Source organism: Athene noctua, chromosome 11 (genome assembly GCF_965140245.1).
Source record: "Athene noctua chromosome 11, bAthNoc1.hap1.1, whole genome shotgun sequence".
Taxonomy (NCBI): Eukaryota; Metazoa; Chordata; class Aves; order Strigiformes; family Strigidae; genus Athene; species Athene noctua.
Genome location: NC_134047.1, coordinates 22780868 through 22797878, shown reverse-complemented (window position 1 = coordinate 22797878; position 17011 = coordinate 22780868). Strand labels below are relative to the sequence as shown.

Here is a 17011-nt window from a genome sequence, read left to right as displayed (position 1 = left end):
ACAGTACCATGAGAACACCAAAGGACCACCAGTCAGCACTCTGGTTGTGCCCTCGCCTGTTTACTACTTCAGGTGCCATGTATTCTACAGTACCACAGAAAGAATAGGCCTTCTTCTCTTGATCTACTGATTCTTTGCTGAGTCCAAAGTCTACAACAACAGCATTACAAGAATACAGCCAGTAAAGAACTTCAGAAAAAAAAACAATACTCTATACGGTAATTCAAAATCCAAGCATTGACAGCTTTTGTTTGTTTGCTTTCAGGACTATTATGTGATTACCCTAGCTCTTCATGAAACAAGAAACTGCAGAAATCTAGAGATACAGCAGACATTTGGTTCACTACATACCACCAAAACCATTCTTTAAGTCATTAAATTGATGATAAGCCATCAATATTACTACTCAAAATAACTCAGTACCTGAAATATTGCACATTTAGAACCTTAAGATAATCAAAAGTTCTCATTTTCTCTGTTTACTGCCTGCTTTAATCACACAAAAAAATTGGATAGAAATAAAACTGAGTATCAAAGAGAACGCAGTCTGCATGGTCTAGTATTACAGAATGACGAATAAATAAAGTCAGACTAAAAATATTGTTGTTATATAAGACAACATGGTTCTGCAACCTGACTCAAGTTCAGTAGTCTTTGCATATCTGCTCACTTTATTCCCAGAATATACTTTTTTTTCTTAGTTAGAACAATGCCACTGAATACACAGGTCCTTCATATTATCCCAACTCTCAAGACGAGGCTCTCAAGCACCCTTTTATCAAAGGGGAAATGATTGCTAGTCAATAATCCCATCAATTATTCTTTCCAGTTTCAGAGGGAAGTGAGAATTTTAGGATTGAATTGGATTTAATTATATAAGACAGAATTTTAGAAATTATGCATTTTATAAACATGATTTCAATCCTCATTATTTCATCAAGTCTGAGTTTAAAAAAGTTCTTTTTTTTCTTGGAATCTAATAACAATAACTATAGATCAAAATATATAATGAAATTTAGAATACAAAAGCACCACCATAAATGTAATTTAAAAGCTTTCAGAAATTTATAGTAATTTGGTTTCTAAACAGTTTTTGCACATATAATTTCTTAAAATATATGTATTTAATTGTTCCTCACAGAACATATTTCTGCAGTTTTACATGCATTTAAAAGTGATAATCCAGAAACACACACACAAAAAAAGGAGTAGTATTTCAGAAGTCTTATTGTGCACTAAAATCATTTTATGCCAAAAGCACCTCTGCTCCCTTTTAAAAGTCTCACAGTCAGCGACTTCAGCCTGGGTCTATAACCTCCTGATCTTCAGTTAAAAGACATTTAACAGTAAACCTTGATACAGCTCACTTTCTAACTGGAATAGTGGACATTTTTAGTTACTAACATACCACCACCTGAACTAAAGCTCCTTTAAAAAATACATTCGATGTCTGGTTTTGTATTTTCAACTACATTTCTTCTGTTTTAACCACAGCAATTAGGACCTGCACTTTACAGCAATATCGCTGCTAAGACTGCAACTCGATCCATGCAAATATCAGCCAACAGGAAAACTAACTTCCATGGAACCTGCATGGACATTGGGATACATATCTTAGGCTTGTAACTAAAAGCTTATACAGAAAAACATTCAAAAAGTGCTATACTAATAAGTGTTACCTACCTGTTAACTTGATATGTCCTGCTTCATCAAGCAAAATGCTGAAAATTAAAATTCACATTCACCAATACACATAAAGAGGAATGTTTAAATACAACATTTAAAATATAAAATAGTTAACAATTTTGAGGTTCAACTTGTTACTACTTTAACAAGCTAGTATTGGTTCATTTAAATCACATTGTTTATATTTTATATTTGTTTACATAGTCTAACAAAAATATTTGTATTTTTTTACATCAGTACAGTAGAAAATGCAAAGCAACAAGCAAAATACACATAATAGCGGTAAAATACATTTTACTTTACTTTTCTGGCTTCAGGTCCCTGTATACAATTCCCAAGCTGTGAAGGTGATCCAAAGCAAGGGCCAGTTCTGCGAGGTAGAATTTCACATCTTCCTCTGTAAACATAACCTAATAAGAACTGTATAGATTTACCTTCTGATCTTGTCTTCAGTTTTTAAAACTGCAATCTAAAAAAAAATAGTCCTGTCTGCCTAAATTTCAAAGTTAGTTTTAGAAGTACCTTATAAACTTGCAATTCATGAATTCACCTAACAGAAATGATACACTAATACAGGTTAATCATCAGGTGTACAAAATACATACTTGCAGTAATTAAAAGACATCAGCGGTTCCTGCAGAGCATTAGCTAACTTTTAAGGTAATGAATTTAATTATTATATGTGGGGTTATTGACCACCAGCACTCCTTCTGCCGCAATCCTACACAGACTGTTTTCCACTGCATCATAAAATTTCGTATACAGCTGCTGTATTGGGTAACTGTCTCTGAATTCACATTAACAGTAGGACAAAAAAAAAAAGTAAAGTAATTTAGAAAAAAGCATGCAAAATAAAACACTTTGGTGAAAATAACAATGACATGAAAATCTGCAACGGGAGTTGAAGAACCTACTCTGCTCTTCTTAGGAAATGAGATTTGAAGAACCCTAGTGGGATACTGAAAAAAAGACTGCTGTTGCCTATAGAGCATGAGAGATGCACCTCTAGCTTAAATACTCAACATGTTGCTTCTAATTTCATATGCAAGAATCATACCTGCTTTATCTCTTGTCATGTTCTACAAATTACTGAAGCAGCTAGCAATCTTTAAATTACTAGAATTGAATTTGAGGTTTAAGTGAACTACTGTTGTTGAAAACAGCAGGAACAAGGTGAACAGCCATCTCAACTGCACAGCTGATAGCTAACAAGACTCGGGCTTACTGATTTAGTAGTACACTGATCTGTACTTCAAACTGCACATGTAATCTCGTCTACTGGCAACAGAAATATTCCATAATGACAGGTATTAACACTGTGTGAACAATAAAGCTGTCATGCTGCAAAGTTTCACCTTGATTTTTTTAAAGAGCAATGGTTGATACTCTTTCACCTATAGCCAAAAGAGCAAGAGGAAACTCTTGGATATCACCCCTCCTTTGAGTAGCCCAAATGCAAACCTCAAAATACAATAATATTAATTGGTAATTATACAATCTCCCAATAATATTTTCATTTAAAACTTCTTTCTGTGTCAAATTAAACATGATGCAAGTCGACTTCATTAAATGTTACCAATGAAAACTTCATTATATACTCATTTCACTTCCACAGCTGAAACTCTCATACCCACATTAGAATTTAAAGACCAACAAAAGTGTTTTCATCACCTCATACTAAGCCCCATTAATTTAAAACAATCCTTGTGTGGAAAACATGAAACGCCATGGGGAATTTACCTTCATGTGTATTGTCTGCTGTCTATGTTTTATCGTGTACTTTTGGAAATATCTTGTCTTCCCATCAGAAAATAAAAAGGCCCGATTTTTGGGTTTTTGGGTTGGGGTTTTTTTGCTATTTATACACACAGTAAGTGTTTAAAAGTGATCACAGAAGGTAACTGAAGTCTTCCCAAAAAACATGTAGAGACTTAACACTGAGAAAACTTGACTATTATTATTTCTTTATTCCCAAAGGGAATACATACCTCTTACAACCACCTAACCAGTATTATTATGGATAGACTTGCATCCCTTATTTAAGAAAGTTGCATACTCGGTAATCCCAGCTGTGTTAGTGCAAAAGAATAGTTCTTCCTGCTATACCAGATTTTCCGCTATAATTAGACATCCTATATCAAAGCAGAGATTGACCTCTTTCCTACCTACTGTTCCAAAACCTTTTACAAGTCAGTCACTTTGTTTAAGCTTTTAACCTCCATTTTAGCCTCAAGGTTAATTAATTTTGAGCTCAATTCTTAGACTTGATCACTTTTTTAGCAAGGTCAGCTTTTTATAAAAAAAAAAAAAACAAACAAAAAACACACCTTTAAATTCTTCCTTCTCTCTTGCCTGTTCCTTAACTAAAGATTTACTTTTACAAAAAGCATATGGTGGGGAAAAAAACCCACCAAACTATCTCATGACCTTACATACTGGGGATACAACCACATCCCTCTCACGAAAAAAAAAATCAGCCAGATACCCAGTTCTCATTTAAGAAAATGGGTTTCCCCATGCATTAGCAATATAAACGTATTGACACTGGTGAAAACACTGAAAAGCTTTCTTACTCTGAAGCTGTTGAGAAACTGACGTCAAAAAATTTAGATCTTTATGAAAGGTTCGCAGAAAGAAAACAAAAGTCTTACAAACATGTTTATAATACTTAAGGTAACATATAATAAATATTTGATGACAAATGTTTTTTAAAAAAAATACTAACACACTGCATCATATCGCCTTCTCTCAAGATCTCTCTCCAGAAAACAAAAATAGAAATGCAAGTTCTAGTTGTGTGCCAATGTTAGATGGAGGGGAGCGATCTCAAAAACATTCAGTGTTCACACTTTGTGAGATTAAGCACTAGGATTTGTATTACAGCATTATGAAATTTTACAATGCAGCAGAAATCTCTTACAGATGTGGGCTTCCAGGAGCACCTAAGCTGACTATGAGCATGAGAACTATACATCCCCTTTCTTTATTGCTTAATCTTATTTACTTCAGTTCGGTTTCCAGGCAACAAAACATTTTTAGACAAATTAACTGTACTTTGCAGATACCAAATTAAAACTTAGGCTAGTAATCAATACACACTCATGTTTTTTAAGGTTGTAGAATATATTCTAGAATATGTAAGGGCAGACCAAATAAATTCTTAAAAACTTGACTATGACAAGAAATAAAACAGCTACAGAGACAACCCTATACTGACAAAAAACCCATCTAACCAAGTGGAGATAAAATTTTAGGTACTTACCTCTTTGGATAATCGCGTGAATACATCTCCTCCCCTGAGAAAATCCAATATTAAATATAGCTTCCCTTCAGTCTGAAAGGCTTTAAAATAAATTTAAAAAAAAAAATAAAATCAATAGTTGTATGACAAAGATGATCTACAAAACAGATCTGAATGCTTTTACAACTTGGAAATTTCAGTGAAAGGCAACAGTTTGGTTATGGAACTGAAATAATTCAGCAGCACATGAGGTAATTTATTGAATGATTACTCGCTTCTTCACAGCAGACAACCTTAGTCATGAGAGATCATTAAAATACTGTTCTTTTATTTCTCCTTTGTCAAACAGGGAAATACCAAGTATGTGAATTACAGTGTCTTGGTTTTACTCAACGAAAAGTAAAAAAAAATCTCTGCAGAACTTGTACCAATTTTCCAGGAATTCTTTAATTTCAAAAGGACTTTATGTAAGACTTCTATATACGTGTGTATTTACATTCCTTTTTTAGTCTTGTGATTTAAACTTGCAAGAACCTAATTTGGGCACTAAGATGGACACTACAAACAAAACTGAGGAAGAACAAGATCAGCTATGCCTTCAAATATTGAAAGAAACTGTAACAAGAAAATACCAACCATAGTGCAGTTTGACGATAAATGGATGATTTACTTCTACTAATATATCTCTCTCCATTTTTGTACGAACTCTATCCCGAACTGAGGAAAAAAAAAAAAGAATACTAGTATGAAACAACTGTATTTACAATAAGATAAATGGAGCAGAAATTAGCATAAGGAAAGTCTTTGCTGTCTGAAGTAGTACTTTTCCTTGATACTTTGGTTTTAATTTTTCAGTCTCCCACAAAACACATGCCTTTAGACAGCAAAACTATTTTGTTTCTTACCTGCCTCAGCTTTCTTCATGTCTACATTATTTTTTTTTCCAAAACATCCCAGTGTTTTATGATAAACCTTATTACTTTCAAGAAAAAAGCTCACATCTACACTTCCAGGCTGCTGTACTATCTGTACTGAATATATATTTTCTGTCTTTTAAGATTACTTTTTCTTCTTCAACTACTAACAGTCCCTATTTACACACAGTGGAGTTGCATCCATTAAAGTGTCTTCTGAAAGCCAAAACAGCAAGCTAGCTTGCTATGCCACATATAAACGAGAGGGAATTACTTAATTTTAATTACAGTAGAATTCTAATTTAACAAAAGACATAAGGAAAATTGTTTATGAAATTAATTTGTTTTAATATAGTGAAAAGACTAAACAGAATTAAATAATGCAATTTTAAAATTTGAAAGAGTATTTTATACCACATAATTAAAGCCAGATTTAAAATAATTTTTAAACATGAACTTACAAGTTACTCTATTGAAAAGCCACTGTCAGAGAACTCACTGAAAAATAGCTAAGATTTTTTAAAAAATTTAAACCAAGTATCTACAAGACTCATTTAAGACATACAGGTGCAATGAAAACAATTTTCTAAAGTTCCAACTCAAAAGATACACATACCTTTTAAAGAAGCTTTTTTCAATACTTTCATTGCATAAAGTTGCCCAGCATCAGGACCAATTATTTTTCGTACGAGGAAGACCTGGTAATATAAACACCACTTTATATAAACTTGACTAAAAACAATTACTACGTCTTTACTTTTAACTTCATTAATACAGACAAGGAGATAGCATGTCCCAAGTCCCATCCCATTGAAAAGATGCCAAATAGTCACAGTAAGTCTTTTTGCATAAGCAAGCTTAGTAATCAAATAAGCAACTATCACAGACATCCTATTAATTTCAGACAGCTTTCAGTGTTCTTCCCTAAATACACACCTTGAAAGGAAAGGCAAAATTGCATCTCCTTGAACAGATTAGAGATACATGCACCACTAAGCTCTCTGAAGTATTCAGATTGGTCATAAACTATACATCCTTACCTAGAGCAAGCCATTTAAATAGGTATCTATTTGGTAAGTACATACATATATGTGTTTCTTTACATGATTTTCTTGGAGAATGACATTTCTGCCTGGTCTGCCACCTCCTAAGTGATTGTTGAGGTTTAAAACCCAAGTTTTCAGCACGTAACATGCTATGTTCATGAATTCCACAAGAGTGGTGAGACAAAAGCAAGGAAACCTCACCATTTAAGATCAAAGTACCCTTTCCCTCTGGAATAGCAACTCCAACAGGTTTTTCTACTCTTTTCTTTCCAAAGGAGTTTTAAAGATAGATGGTGTATAACTTGACACTAAGAAAAGCATAATATTAGCTAGAATAATGCAGTACAAATGCATATACCTCTAATGACTAATATTCTAACTACTAGGTCTTTCAATTTAGAAAATTGTTTGGTATGTGCTCCTGTTTCCAAGTTGTTGTTCTTGCAATAGCAATTATTAGTTATAAGGAATGTACTTTTTTTTTTTAACAGTGCGAACAAGTCACAAGAGAATGCCAAAAAGTTACCCAAAACTGCCTCTCTGATCTCACCTTATTCAGATTTTCACTAACGCTAAATTTATTCACATATATACTTTGTTAGAAATTTTTAAGTGTTTAGAAATTGTTTTAAAAAAATAATCAAACTTTTTCACTCTGCAATCAGAAATTCATACACTGTCACTGAGCAAGTTGTACAGGGTTGAGAGAGGGGTTGGTTTTACTTTAAGCTGAACTTAGAAGAAAAATGTCATCACATTTCAAGGTTTTCACACTTTGATTTAAGTTTTGCCTACTGATTGACCTACAGTACTCCTCTTGCTGATGTTGATGCTCAAATAGTAAATGAAGTAATTCAGACATCAGCAAATAAGAAAACACCTGGAGATTTATACACTCACAATTATAAAAGTAAAATATTAATAAGCATGTATAAATATTTCAGTGCTTAGTAACTAGCAGCTTATGAGAATGTAAGGAATTCATGTACCAGTTACAAATTCTACCTAATAAGGACCAAAATAGCCACCACTGAAAACTACTCAGTCGCCATCTATCTAATTTGCAGACAAAGTCCCCATAATCCTGCATCTTGCGGAGATGTGACGATCTGTTGTTCAACTGCAAAGCAAAATCAAGACGGGCACACGTTGTGCACGGTGATTCACCTAAGCCAATCGAAGATCATCTTCAGCCGACGGGGTGCTGAAGCCTTAGAAGGTTCTCAAAGGCTGAAGACAGAAATTCAGTAAGAGACACGAGGTTTAACCCTTTATTTCTGTGAAGCAGTGTTAAACCCTGCACAGATGTCGCGCGAGACAGGTAGAGGATGGGCTGTAGCTCTATACTAGGCTGGAGCAAACAAACCATGTGTCGCCAAACCCAGAGGGAGATCCCTCGGGGCTATGAACTGGAGGAAACGAACACCACGAAGGCAACAGCCATTGATCTTTGTTGTTTGCTTTCTCTAGTCAATAGAAAGCAACAAATATTAGATAAAAAAATGCTCTGCCCAGATGCGCAGCAGTCATCATCTAATTCTTAAAGCTGGTTCCTGAACCAAGTGCTGCCAGGTTTCAAATCCTCTAAAACAGATGTCTCGCCAAGCTGGTGGGACTGACCAAGAGCACTCCTTAGGCTCTCTGAAGTCTGAACTCTCTGAAGTAAGAGTCTGAGTCAAGACTAAGATGCCTGTACCAGCTGTGGTGAATCCTAAAAGAGCTTAAGGCATCTCAAGTCAGGAGTAATTAACGCACAGAGCCTTTTAGCTCTGAAGAGAAGTGTACGAGGGAATTTGCAACCAGCATTACCAGATAAAGACATGTTTCTTAATCTGTAAAACATTAAGAAATAAAGTCTATTTTCTGAACTATCACTTATCTACAGAATGCCTTCCTAATGTATAAATTTCTCCCCCCCTCTTGTACAAACTATACGCAGAGGTTTGTTCCTGCCACGAGATAGACAAAACCAGCAGAACAACAGGAAAATGGAAACACATGTAAAACTGACCGTCTACTTTTTGTGTTGTAAAAGATGCAGTTTGAGAGTCTGGTTTTAAAAAATAAATTAGCTTCTTATACACTAGGATTAACATTTCAACAAATGTGTTTCCAACTAGTAATTGAGACATTTGATTTTTAATTTTATTTCTGCAACGTGACATCAAGTGGCACATTACAAAAAGAAATTAAAAAAAATTGCCACATTTCTTCTATACACTATTTGAATAATTGTTCACTTAGAGTCTTTTAGCTGTAGATCACTTGACAAATAAAGCAAAATAAAAACCCTGAGATGCATTTCCCAGGTTATTTACTTTATTATTACTTTGGTTCAAGTTCCAATCTACCACTGCCGTTCTGTATCCACATTAATACAGATGCTGTATATTGAAAGAAGTCAACATTCACAGCACGTCAAGTACCATCATTAACAGACAAATCATCATCTCCCCCAGAAGTGTCTATCGATGTCCATTACACCACTGGTGCCTCCCAAGCATCAACCTAAGCTACAGAAGATGTGAAACAGATATTGTTCGTTCTGATTCCCCACTAGATGCTGCACTAAAGTCTTGAGGCTTTGAAAACACTACGAGTTTATGACACAGAGCCATGGTATTAGGCAAATGGAGCTTGTCAACACCAGAGCTGCTGCATAAAAGCCACCCCTAACTATAACCCAGCTGGTAAAATCCCTTGCTGTTGGTGCCACTGCTCCCATGAAGCTGTAGATGCCAGTCCAGATGAACCAAACATGCCTCTGCATGGTTAAAGTAACTTTTCATGGCAGACATCCTTAAATTTCCTACCGACTGACCCTTCTGCCTAGAGACTGAGGCTGTTGCCTCTCTGCCTGATATGATTTGGTGTCCTGCTATAACCACTGCTCCCCTGACACCAGAGCAAGGCTGGAAAACGATGCAATTTGTCAGTGTCTTTTCAAACGTTCCCTGCAACTTTGGTACAGCACTACCTTTCCTGAACGTCTGGACAGGTCTATGGAAAGAGACATTGATTTTCCTCAAAAATATGTGGTTAGAAATGTTATCATAGTAAAAAACGAACACACATACACCCCATCCTCCCCACCCAACTGCAAAACAGGAGGGATAACTTCCTCCAAAACATGGCAATTTCCAAGTATATCTATATATACACCTAACCCTGCAGTATTACAGAAGTAACAAAGCAGTCTCAAAGTGGACATCAGATGAAAACCAAGTTTGTTACCTTACCTTTCCAAACGATCCCTGTCCAAGAACCTTAAGTAGTTCAAACTGGGCTGGATCTGCTTTCTCACATCCTTCTTTCACATGGTGTGTAATAGGAATTTCTTTCACGCTTCCTTCATCCTAATATTTCAAGGCAAACAAAATACAACAATGAACAGGCCCGAATTAATCAACTCTCATTAGAAGTGCATGTAAATGCCTGCTCTTTTCCTGTTTTGTGGGGCTTTTTTGTTTGGTTTGGGGTTTTTTTAAGAAAAATATTTGAAATTCTAATAAGGCACAAAAGAAAGCTGTCCAAATAAAGAGTTTTTCCAACCATCCTTTCATAAATAGATGCAACTCAAAATTCTAAACTGAAGTAAAATTCTCAAAAGAATGCTCATGTCCTTTTGTCATAAATATAACTACAGCGAAGATGGATTTTCTTACATGAAAGGAACAAACATACAGATTTTTAAAGCAAGTCTAAGATGATCCTCCTGTGCTTCACCTCTGTTTTAGTAGCCTTTAGTTTTCCAGGGATTACTATTCTTATCTTGCCCTTTTCTGAAAGAGTCTTAATGAAAGCTAAATTTAATTTCATCATTGTAGGTAATTATTGCTTTTCACAGCAGCAAATAATAAATATGGTCATCCGCTTGTAGCTAGAGGAACATGCATCATTTGAGGAGCATAAATAAAATATGAGTCATCTTAAGAATGCCGAGAAATCTTGCATCCAATAGAAGAAACACAGCTCTGGGGTGCAGAGCTCGTGGAGAGACTACCCTGTGTGGAGACCTCCTTCAGAAAGCTGAGGGTTATTCTCAGGTAGCTAAAAGATTTACTGTTCTGTTGACTTCTTCCTGTTACTCTCATCTTTAGCAAAGCCGGGCACAGCAGCTACAATTGTGAAAAGACAAACATTCATGATGAAAACAAATCAGATGATGTACTGCAGCTTTTATGGTGCAAGAGAAGTTTCCGTGAGCCAAAACAAGTGAGATGTTAAAATAAGCACCCTTGAAACGAAAAACTACGTGCTAAGGCCTACAACAGCAACCTGAGCTCGCACATAAAAAAGGAGCAGCACCCCCGGCCCTATCAAGAACAACAATGAATTCCTTGCACACTGCAAATACAACCCAATTGCAACTGAAAATCCCACCCGATTTGGACATCTTTAGGGTATCCGAATGATTATTAACTGTCCTCCTACCCTCTCTTTAGATCTTCATCTTGAAAGATGAAAGAAAAACACCCTGCCAACTTACAGTGCGTTGCTCTCCCTCAGTGACAAGTACAAACACCAGAAAAAGACCTGACCACTCGATGAAACAGCTGGTTTCAGGAAAGAAAAAGAACATCGTTCTATAGTCAGGTTGACTATGGAATGTCTTGCTGCCCAAGACCATGCATTAAAACCAGTGTTATCAGACTTGATAGAGAAGTATCTCAATTAAATTCTGTAGGCAGGTTTACCCAGAGATGCAGGGTAGAAATCTGATCATCTAACTATGTGCATACTTACTGTAACAATTAAAAAGGGGGGGCAATCCTCATGCTGCATTGATTGTCTATGCCTCCCTCGCTTCGTTTGTCCAGGGGAGGAAGGAGTTCAGACTAACATACTCGTATATTCACATAACTGTAGTTATTGCATATGAACCCTTTCCCCTCCCCTGTATCTCTTATTTCATACTCTTTTTGGAAAAGGCCTGTTTGTCTCGCCTGCTTCCCATGCAAAGGTAAGTGTTAACACAAGGCACTGCTAGGTAGCAAAGTTATTTCCTTAATCCATACTCTAAGCTACTTTATTTCCCTCTTTGTTCACAAAAAAAACAGCTGACATCCACTGATGATACAGTGTCTACATCCCAACATCATTTCATCCATCCATCTTGTTGACTATGCATATACATATTCATAGGAAAGATGCACATATATTAATTTTTACTTATTTTTTTTTAATGCCTGGAATTTAAGGCAGGTAGGAGCACTAGCATTTCAAGTCAAGATGAAAGCAGCAAGTCATCTAGTTATACACCAAGTTGTACAACAGACTTAATGGCTGGTTCTTTCTATGAAATATGTAAATACTCTATTAAGAAGCTTTTTTACTTCACCATCCTAATTTGTATTCCTTCACACTGTGAACCTTTGCATGAGAAAAAGATCTTTAGAAGTTCACCTGCTCTTCTGTTTATCACCCACCTTGAGTCATTAGCCTGTGACATCACATGTGGTTGCTGCGGAGACTGACAGAGCATTTCTAAATGGGAACTGAGGAGAAAAATGTTTGCCATGCAAATAAAGAATAATTTCAAATGTATGAGTTATTTTTTATAAAGTGTTTTACCTTCACGAAAGATGTCTCTAATTTCACCTACTTAACTATCATTAAAGTACTAAAAATTAGCATGACTGAAGTATAAAAAGACCTCTGCATCACCAACAAGAAATGAGCAGGTAAAGAGTTTAACAGATATATTAGCCAGTTTCATTTTAATTTCTAGTTTGGCCTCCACTAACTGCAAATTCGGTTGTATGATTTTGTGCTCTGCTGCTTGAGGAGCTAAATCTACTTCAGGGCTCAGGTACAAGCTCCCACTGAGCTGCCTTGCACAAGAGGTAACTATTCCCAGCAGGTTCAACAGAAGACAAAGTGCTGAAAGAACCGCCGCAATCGGTTATGGCTTTGTGCCATCTTACCTCGTTACAGCTTGACTGGTATGTAGCTCCAAGCACCTAACAAACAAGCTCAGCAACATCTTTCTGGTTCAAGTGCAGCGAAAGATTGAGACAACCCAATGCTCATCTTTCTTTGCTACATGTAAGATGACTACGACACTGTTTATTTACTTACTCCACACCAGAAAATGTCTAAGCACCACACGTTTCTACGCCCAAGAGTTTATTCTCCAAATCACTTAAAAAAAGTTATTATTGCAATACAAAGCAGTTGTTAAAGCTGCCAATAAGATCTACTTGATACCTTCTCCCATGGTCCTGTTCAAAAATATATGGATGGGTGTGTTGAAAAATGAGGGCCAATTTTCTCCTGCAAAGTCAGGCATTTCGCCACACACAGAATTAGCCTGAAGTTTAGTCCAAGATTTAGCCAGCATACAGAACACTGATCTTCAGCATCTCCTACATACGCACATCACCAAGACACTGCACAAATTCACGCTCAACGCAGTTTATCTGTGATATTTCGACACAAAAGCCAAATTAACATACTGGTGTAGAAATTCTGTTCTAAAATAGGAGAAATTAAGTACCTTCTAGATGAATGTACAGCAAATACATTAAAAAATACTAAGGAAGAACTAATAACAGTGTAATAAAAGCAACATTAAGCACATGGTGTATGAAAGGTGCAAGGTTGGACTGAGCATTTTCTGAGGTTGAGGGATCTGTGAATGCTCTCTCCAACACACAGAATCTGTTTCCCATAAAACACTGCCTGCTGCAGCAAACTTTCCCAAACAATGCACTTCTGGTTCCTAGCCAGGTACTAATTTTCAAAATCATCTTTGAGATTTAGAGCCTCTTCAGATCAGGTCAAATAAAATGATAGGCTCAAAAATTATTACAAGGCAGGGAATGCATAAGTTCTGCTTCAAAAGGGAGTCATGCTAATGAGTGTCTAAACTGAAATCTGTCAAATATACTTACATGGTAGGAATATGGTTCACCTTCTTCCATAGGCTCATCTGCCATTTTAAGGCCATTTAGCTGGAGAGGGGAAGGAAGGAGGGGGGGAGGAATAAAAACAAAACCAACATTAAGACCCAACAAATTCAAATAAGCAGAGTTCATAATTTGACCAATTTACATTGCAGAGTGCACAAATGAAAACTGGTGCTCTTGTTGCTCTAATTTAAAACTGCAGTTTCAAACAACTACTACTTGGTAGTTATATTTAGCCATCTCCCTTATGTATCATTTAGCATATCCCTTTGTAAAGGCCATTCCACAGTGTTATTTAATTGGAAATAATTTAAAATTCCTTCTTTAAAAGGTACAGATAACATCCATATAAGATGACACTAACATAAAATTCTTGTTACGTACAAAATTTGTGTTGAGGATGCTTTTCAGAAACCTGAAATCTGCTGCTGAAAATTAATTTGATGTTTAAGGAGAAAAGATTCCAAAGTGATTTCAAGACTTTTTGGGGCAAGAGGGAGAAGTGCAAGAGCAGGTAGAATGAATACAATCAGAGAATTCTTATGCACAAAAATACTTAGCTGTTTCCTTAAAAAATTAATCTAAAAATTTGCTTGCATCGAAAGTTATTTAAATACCCAGCAAACAAAATACTCAAACGTTAATGAAGTACTTGAGAAACTGTAGATCTGTATATTAAAATATTTGTGGATCAGTTTCAAAAGTAACACCTTTCAGAGGCAGGAAAGGGGGACACGCAGCTGGACAGAAGCAAATAAGTGACATGCTCAGAAATGATCACAGTACTTGCTAGCAGTTGCCTATCTTACTTAGTTTAAGCTCTATAAGTAACAAACAATATAATGTCGATTAACAACTGAAACTTTAAGAAAAATACAGAAATATAAAGGACATGCTCTATTTAAACATGAAAAGCATTAATTAAAAACTAGAAATACCCAACAAAATGGGTGAAGCCAATTATGGATTTTCTAGTGATAACTGCTGATTTCTTCACATATTAATTGTTCAGCATCGCTACCTTCATGTGGCATAGATCTCACACAACAAAATATGAACTAGAAATAAACATAATGAAACTCAAGCTACTTTTTTTTTCCCCTGAAATCAGAAGTTGAACTAATAAAGGTAGACAGGGTAATGACATCGTTTTTCTCATACTTCTGAATTTATCTAAAGCACGTGCCTAAGACACCGAAATACAGTATGATTATCTGTATGTGAATTGGTAAGACACAGGACTACAAAGAATCCTGAAATGCCACACAGACCATGCCCCTGTTTAAAAACAAAACCAGAAAACTCGACAAACGGGTAGGGCTGAAGGGACAGGTTTATACCACCAGGATTGCGTCACCTAAACAAACCCTCAGCCACTTCCACTGCTTCTTCTAGGACCCTTGATTTCAAGTAGAGCTTTTAAGAGCCAAGTCCTAAATTAATGATTCTTATAAAACAAAATCTCCAATTTTTGTACCAAGATACTAGCACTTATTTTCAGACTATAACCTCACAGAAAAAAAAAAAAAGGGAAGTAGCACGAGGGTTTTATTACTTTCACTCTTCTCTAAGTTTCTATTTATTTTAACCACAGTTTACACACATACTCTTGACTAGAACTACAATTTGGCAGGTTAACCAAGAACTGGCACATTCAACACATGTTCATTGTTCATATCTAGCATACACTGCCACCCTCATTTTCTCAAGGCCAAAAACCACTAACCTGTCACCCTGGATTCAGAAACCTCACATATGCTACAGAAGCCAATGCTATTAACTAATTTACTACGTAAGGGTTGGGGGTTTTTTTGCATTTTTTTTTTTTCTCCAAATTAGATATTGGAAGGGACAAGACACCCACAATACTTGTTATTGTATTAATTAATTGAATACATCAAGAAGTAATTCCAAAATTCAGACCAGATATGAACTCCAACCTAATTTCAGATGATTCACTGCCATGTAAATTATTTTCACAGTATCACCAAATTACGTTCAAGCATGAATCAGTGAGGCCCACCAAAGCTGTCAAAAAACCCTTATTTGGACCTAGTTACAAAATGGGTTTCCACTCCAGGTGCTCAGAAACATGATACAATTCTTCACTCATGGACTTTAATTTGAAGTGAATTTAGCATGCATTTCACCTTTCTTTAAATACAGTCAACATTAAGTTTTGTTACCTAAATTTAAGCTCTGGAACCAATACTACCAGACAGAAGAACTGTAGATACACTGAAAACAGGAGCTTAACTCCAGGCAATCAGACACAGAAAGCTGTCACTGGCGGAATGGGGTTTTGAACCAAAAATCAGCATATTATGTGATCTACATAGTTCCTGGGCATGCCATGTAAGCTTACTTTAAGCTTCCTAGCAAATCAAATACAGTAAGTTATTGGATTTTTATGGCGGGTAATCAAATGTCATCTTAATTAACAATTTCCTACTGTACGCTTTTCCCCTTCATTGTTGCTCATGTGTGGTTTTTTTTCCTGTCCAGTCTCTCCATAACTACAAAGACTGGGACGCCTGCCAATTTTTAGTCCAAAGAATTTTATGTTCAAGTGCATGAATCTACTTCTATTGCCCGATATACACGACTACACTTTTGCCTTATTTGTTTGTGAACTCTGGTCACTGTCCATTAAATTAAACAACAAACCTGTTGGATTGCAAACAAAGTCTAGTAGTTAGTTATTCAGTTAAAAAAAAATTCAACAACAAAAATCAAATCATTATTGTTCTGTTCGGTTACTTCTATTGGCCAAGGTTCAGCAACTAGAAGTTTCCACTGTCCCCCATACCAAGCAAAAAAAGAAAAAGGTTACAATTAATACTTAATTCCCACCTCTATGGAAACCAAATACAAAATCCAGCTCCTGCAAGTGGGACCCCTTTTAGTGATTTAGTCATCAACACGTATACACAAACATATATAGAGGTTAAAATAGTTCTGTTCTAAGTCATTACTTACTAAGAATTTATGAATACATAAATTTAATTTATTATTGAGAACCAGAAAGCACATATCACTACAAAGAGAACAGGTGAAGGGAAGCACGTACCATTACTCTAAAGAAGAGTCATTCAGCAATACTGAACAGCAAAATGATTCAAGTATGAAGTCCTACAGCTAACTGAACATTTTAAATATTAACTTTCATTAACACACAAACTAAACTCAGACATTTAGGCAAACAGCGTCAAT

General features: G+C 35.8%; 1 protein-coding gene across 2 annotated transcripts in view; it reads right to left on the bottom strand.

Annotated features, from left to right (window-relative positions):
- The window catches only part of RPS6KA6 (ribosomal protein S6 kinase A6), a 43004-nt gene that overhangs the window by 19191 nt on the left and 6802 nt on the right, over positions 1-17011 (bottom strand). For both annotated transcript variants that reach the window (XM_074915448.1, XM_074915449.1), the window contains exons 2-9: positions 13784-13843; positions 10127-10243; positions 6458-6539; positions 5564-5644; positions 4949-5028; positions 1990-2096; positions 1684-1721; positions 8-150 (exon numbers count right to left, since the gene is read on the bottom strand). In XM_074915448.1, the coding sequence (XP_074771549.1) occupies positions 8-150; positions 1684-1721; positions 1990-2096; positions 4949-5028; positions 5564-5644; positions 6458-6539; positions 10127-10243; positions 13784-13843 (708 nt within the window). The remainder of the gene's footprint in view (positions 1-7; positions 151-1683; positions 1722-1989; positions 2097-4948; positions 5029-5563; positions 5645-6457; positions 6540-10126; positions 10244-13783; positions 13844-17011) is intronic.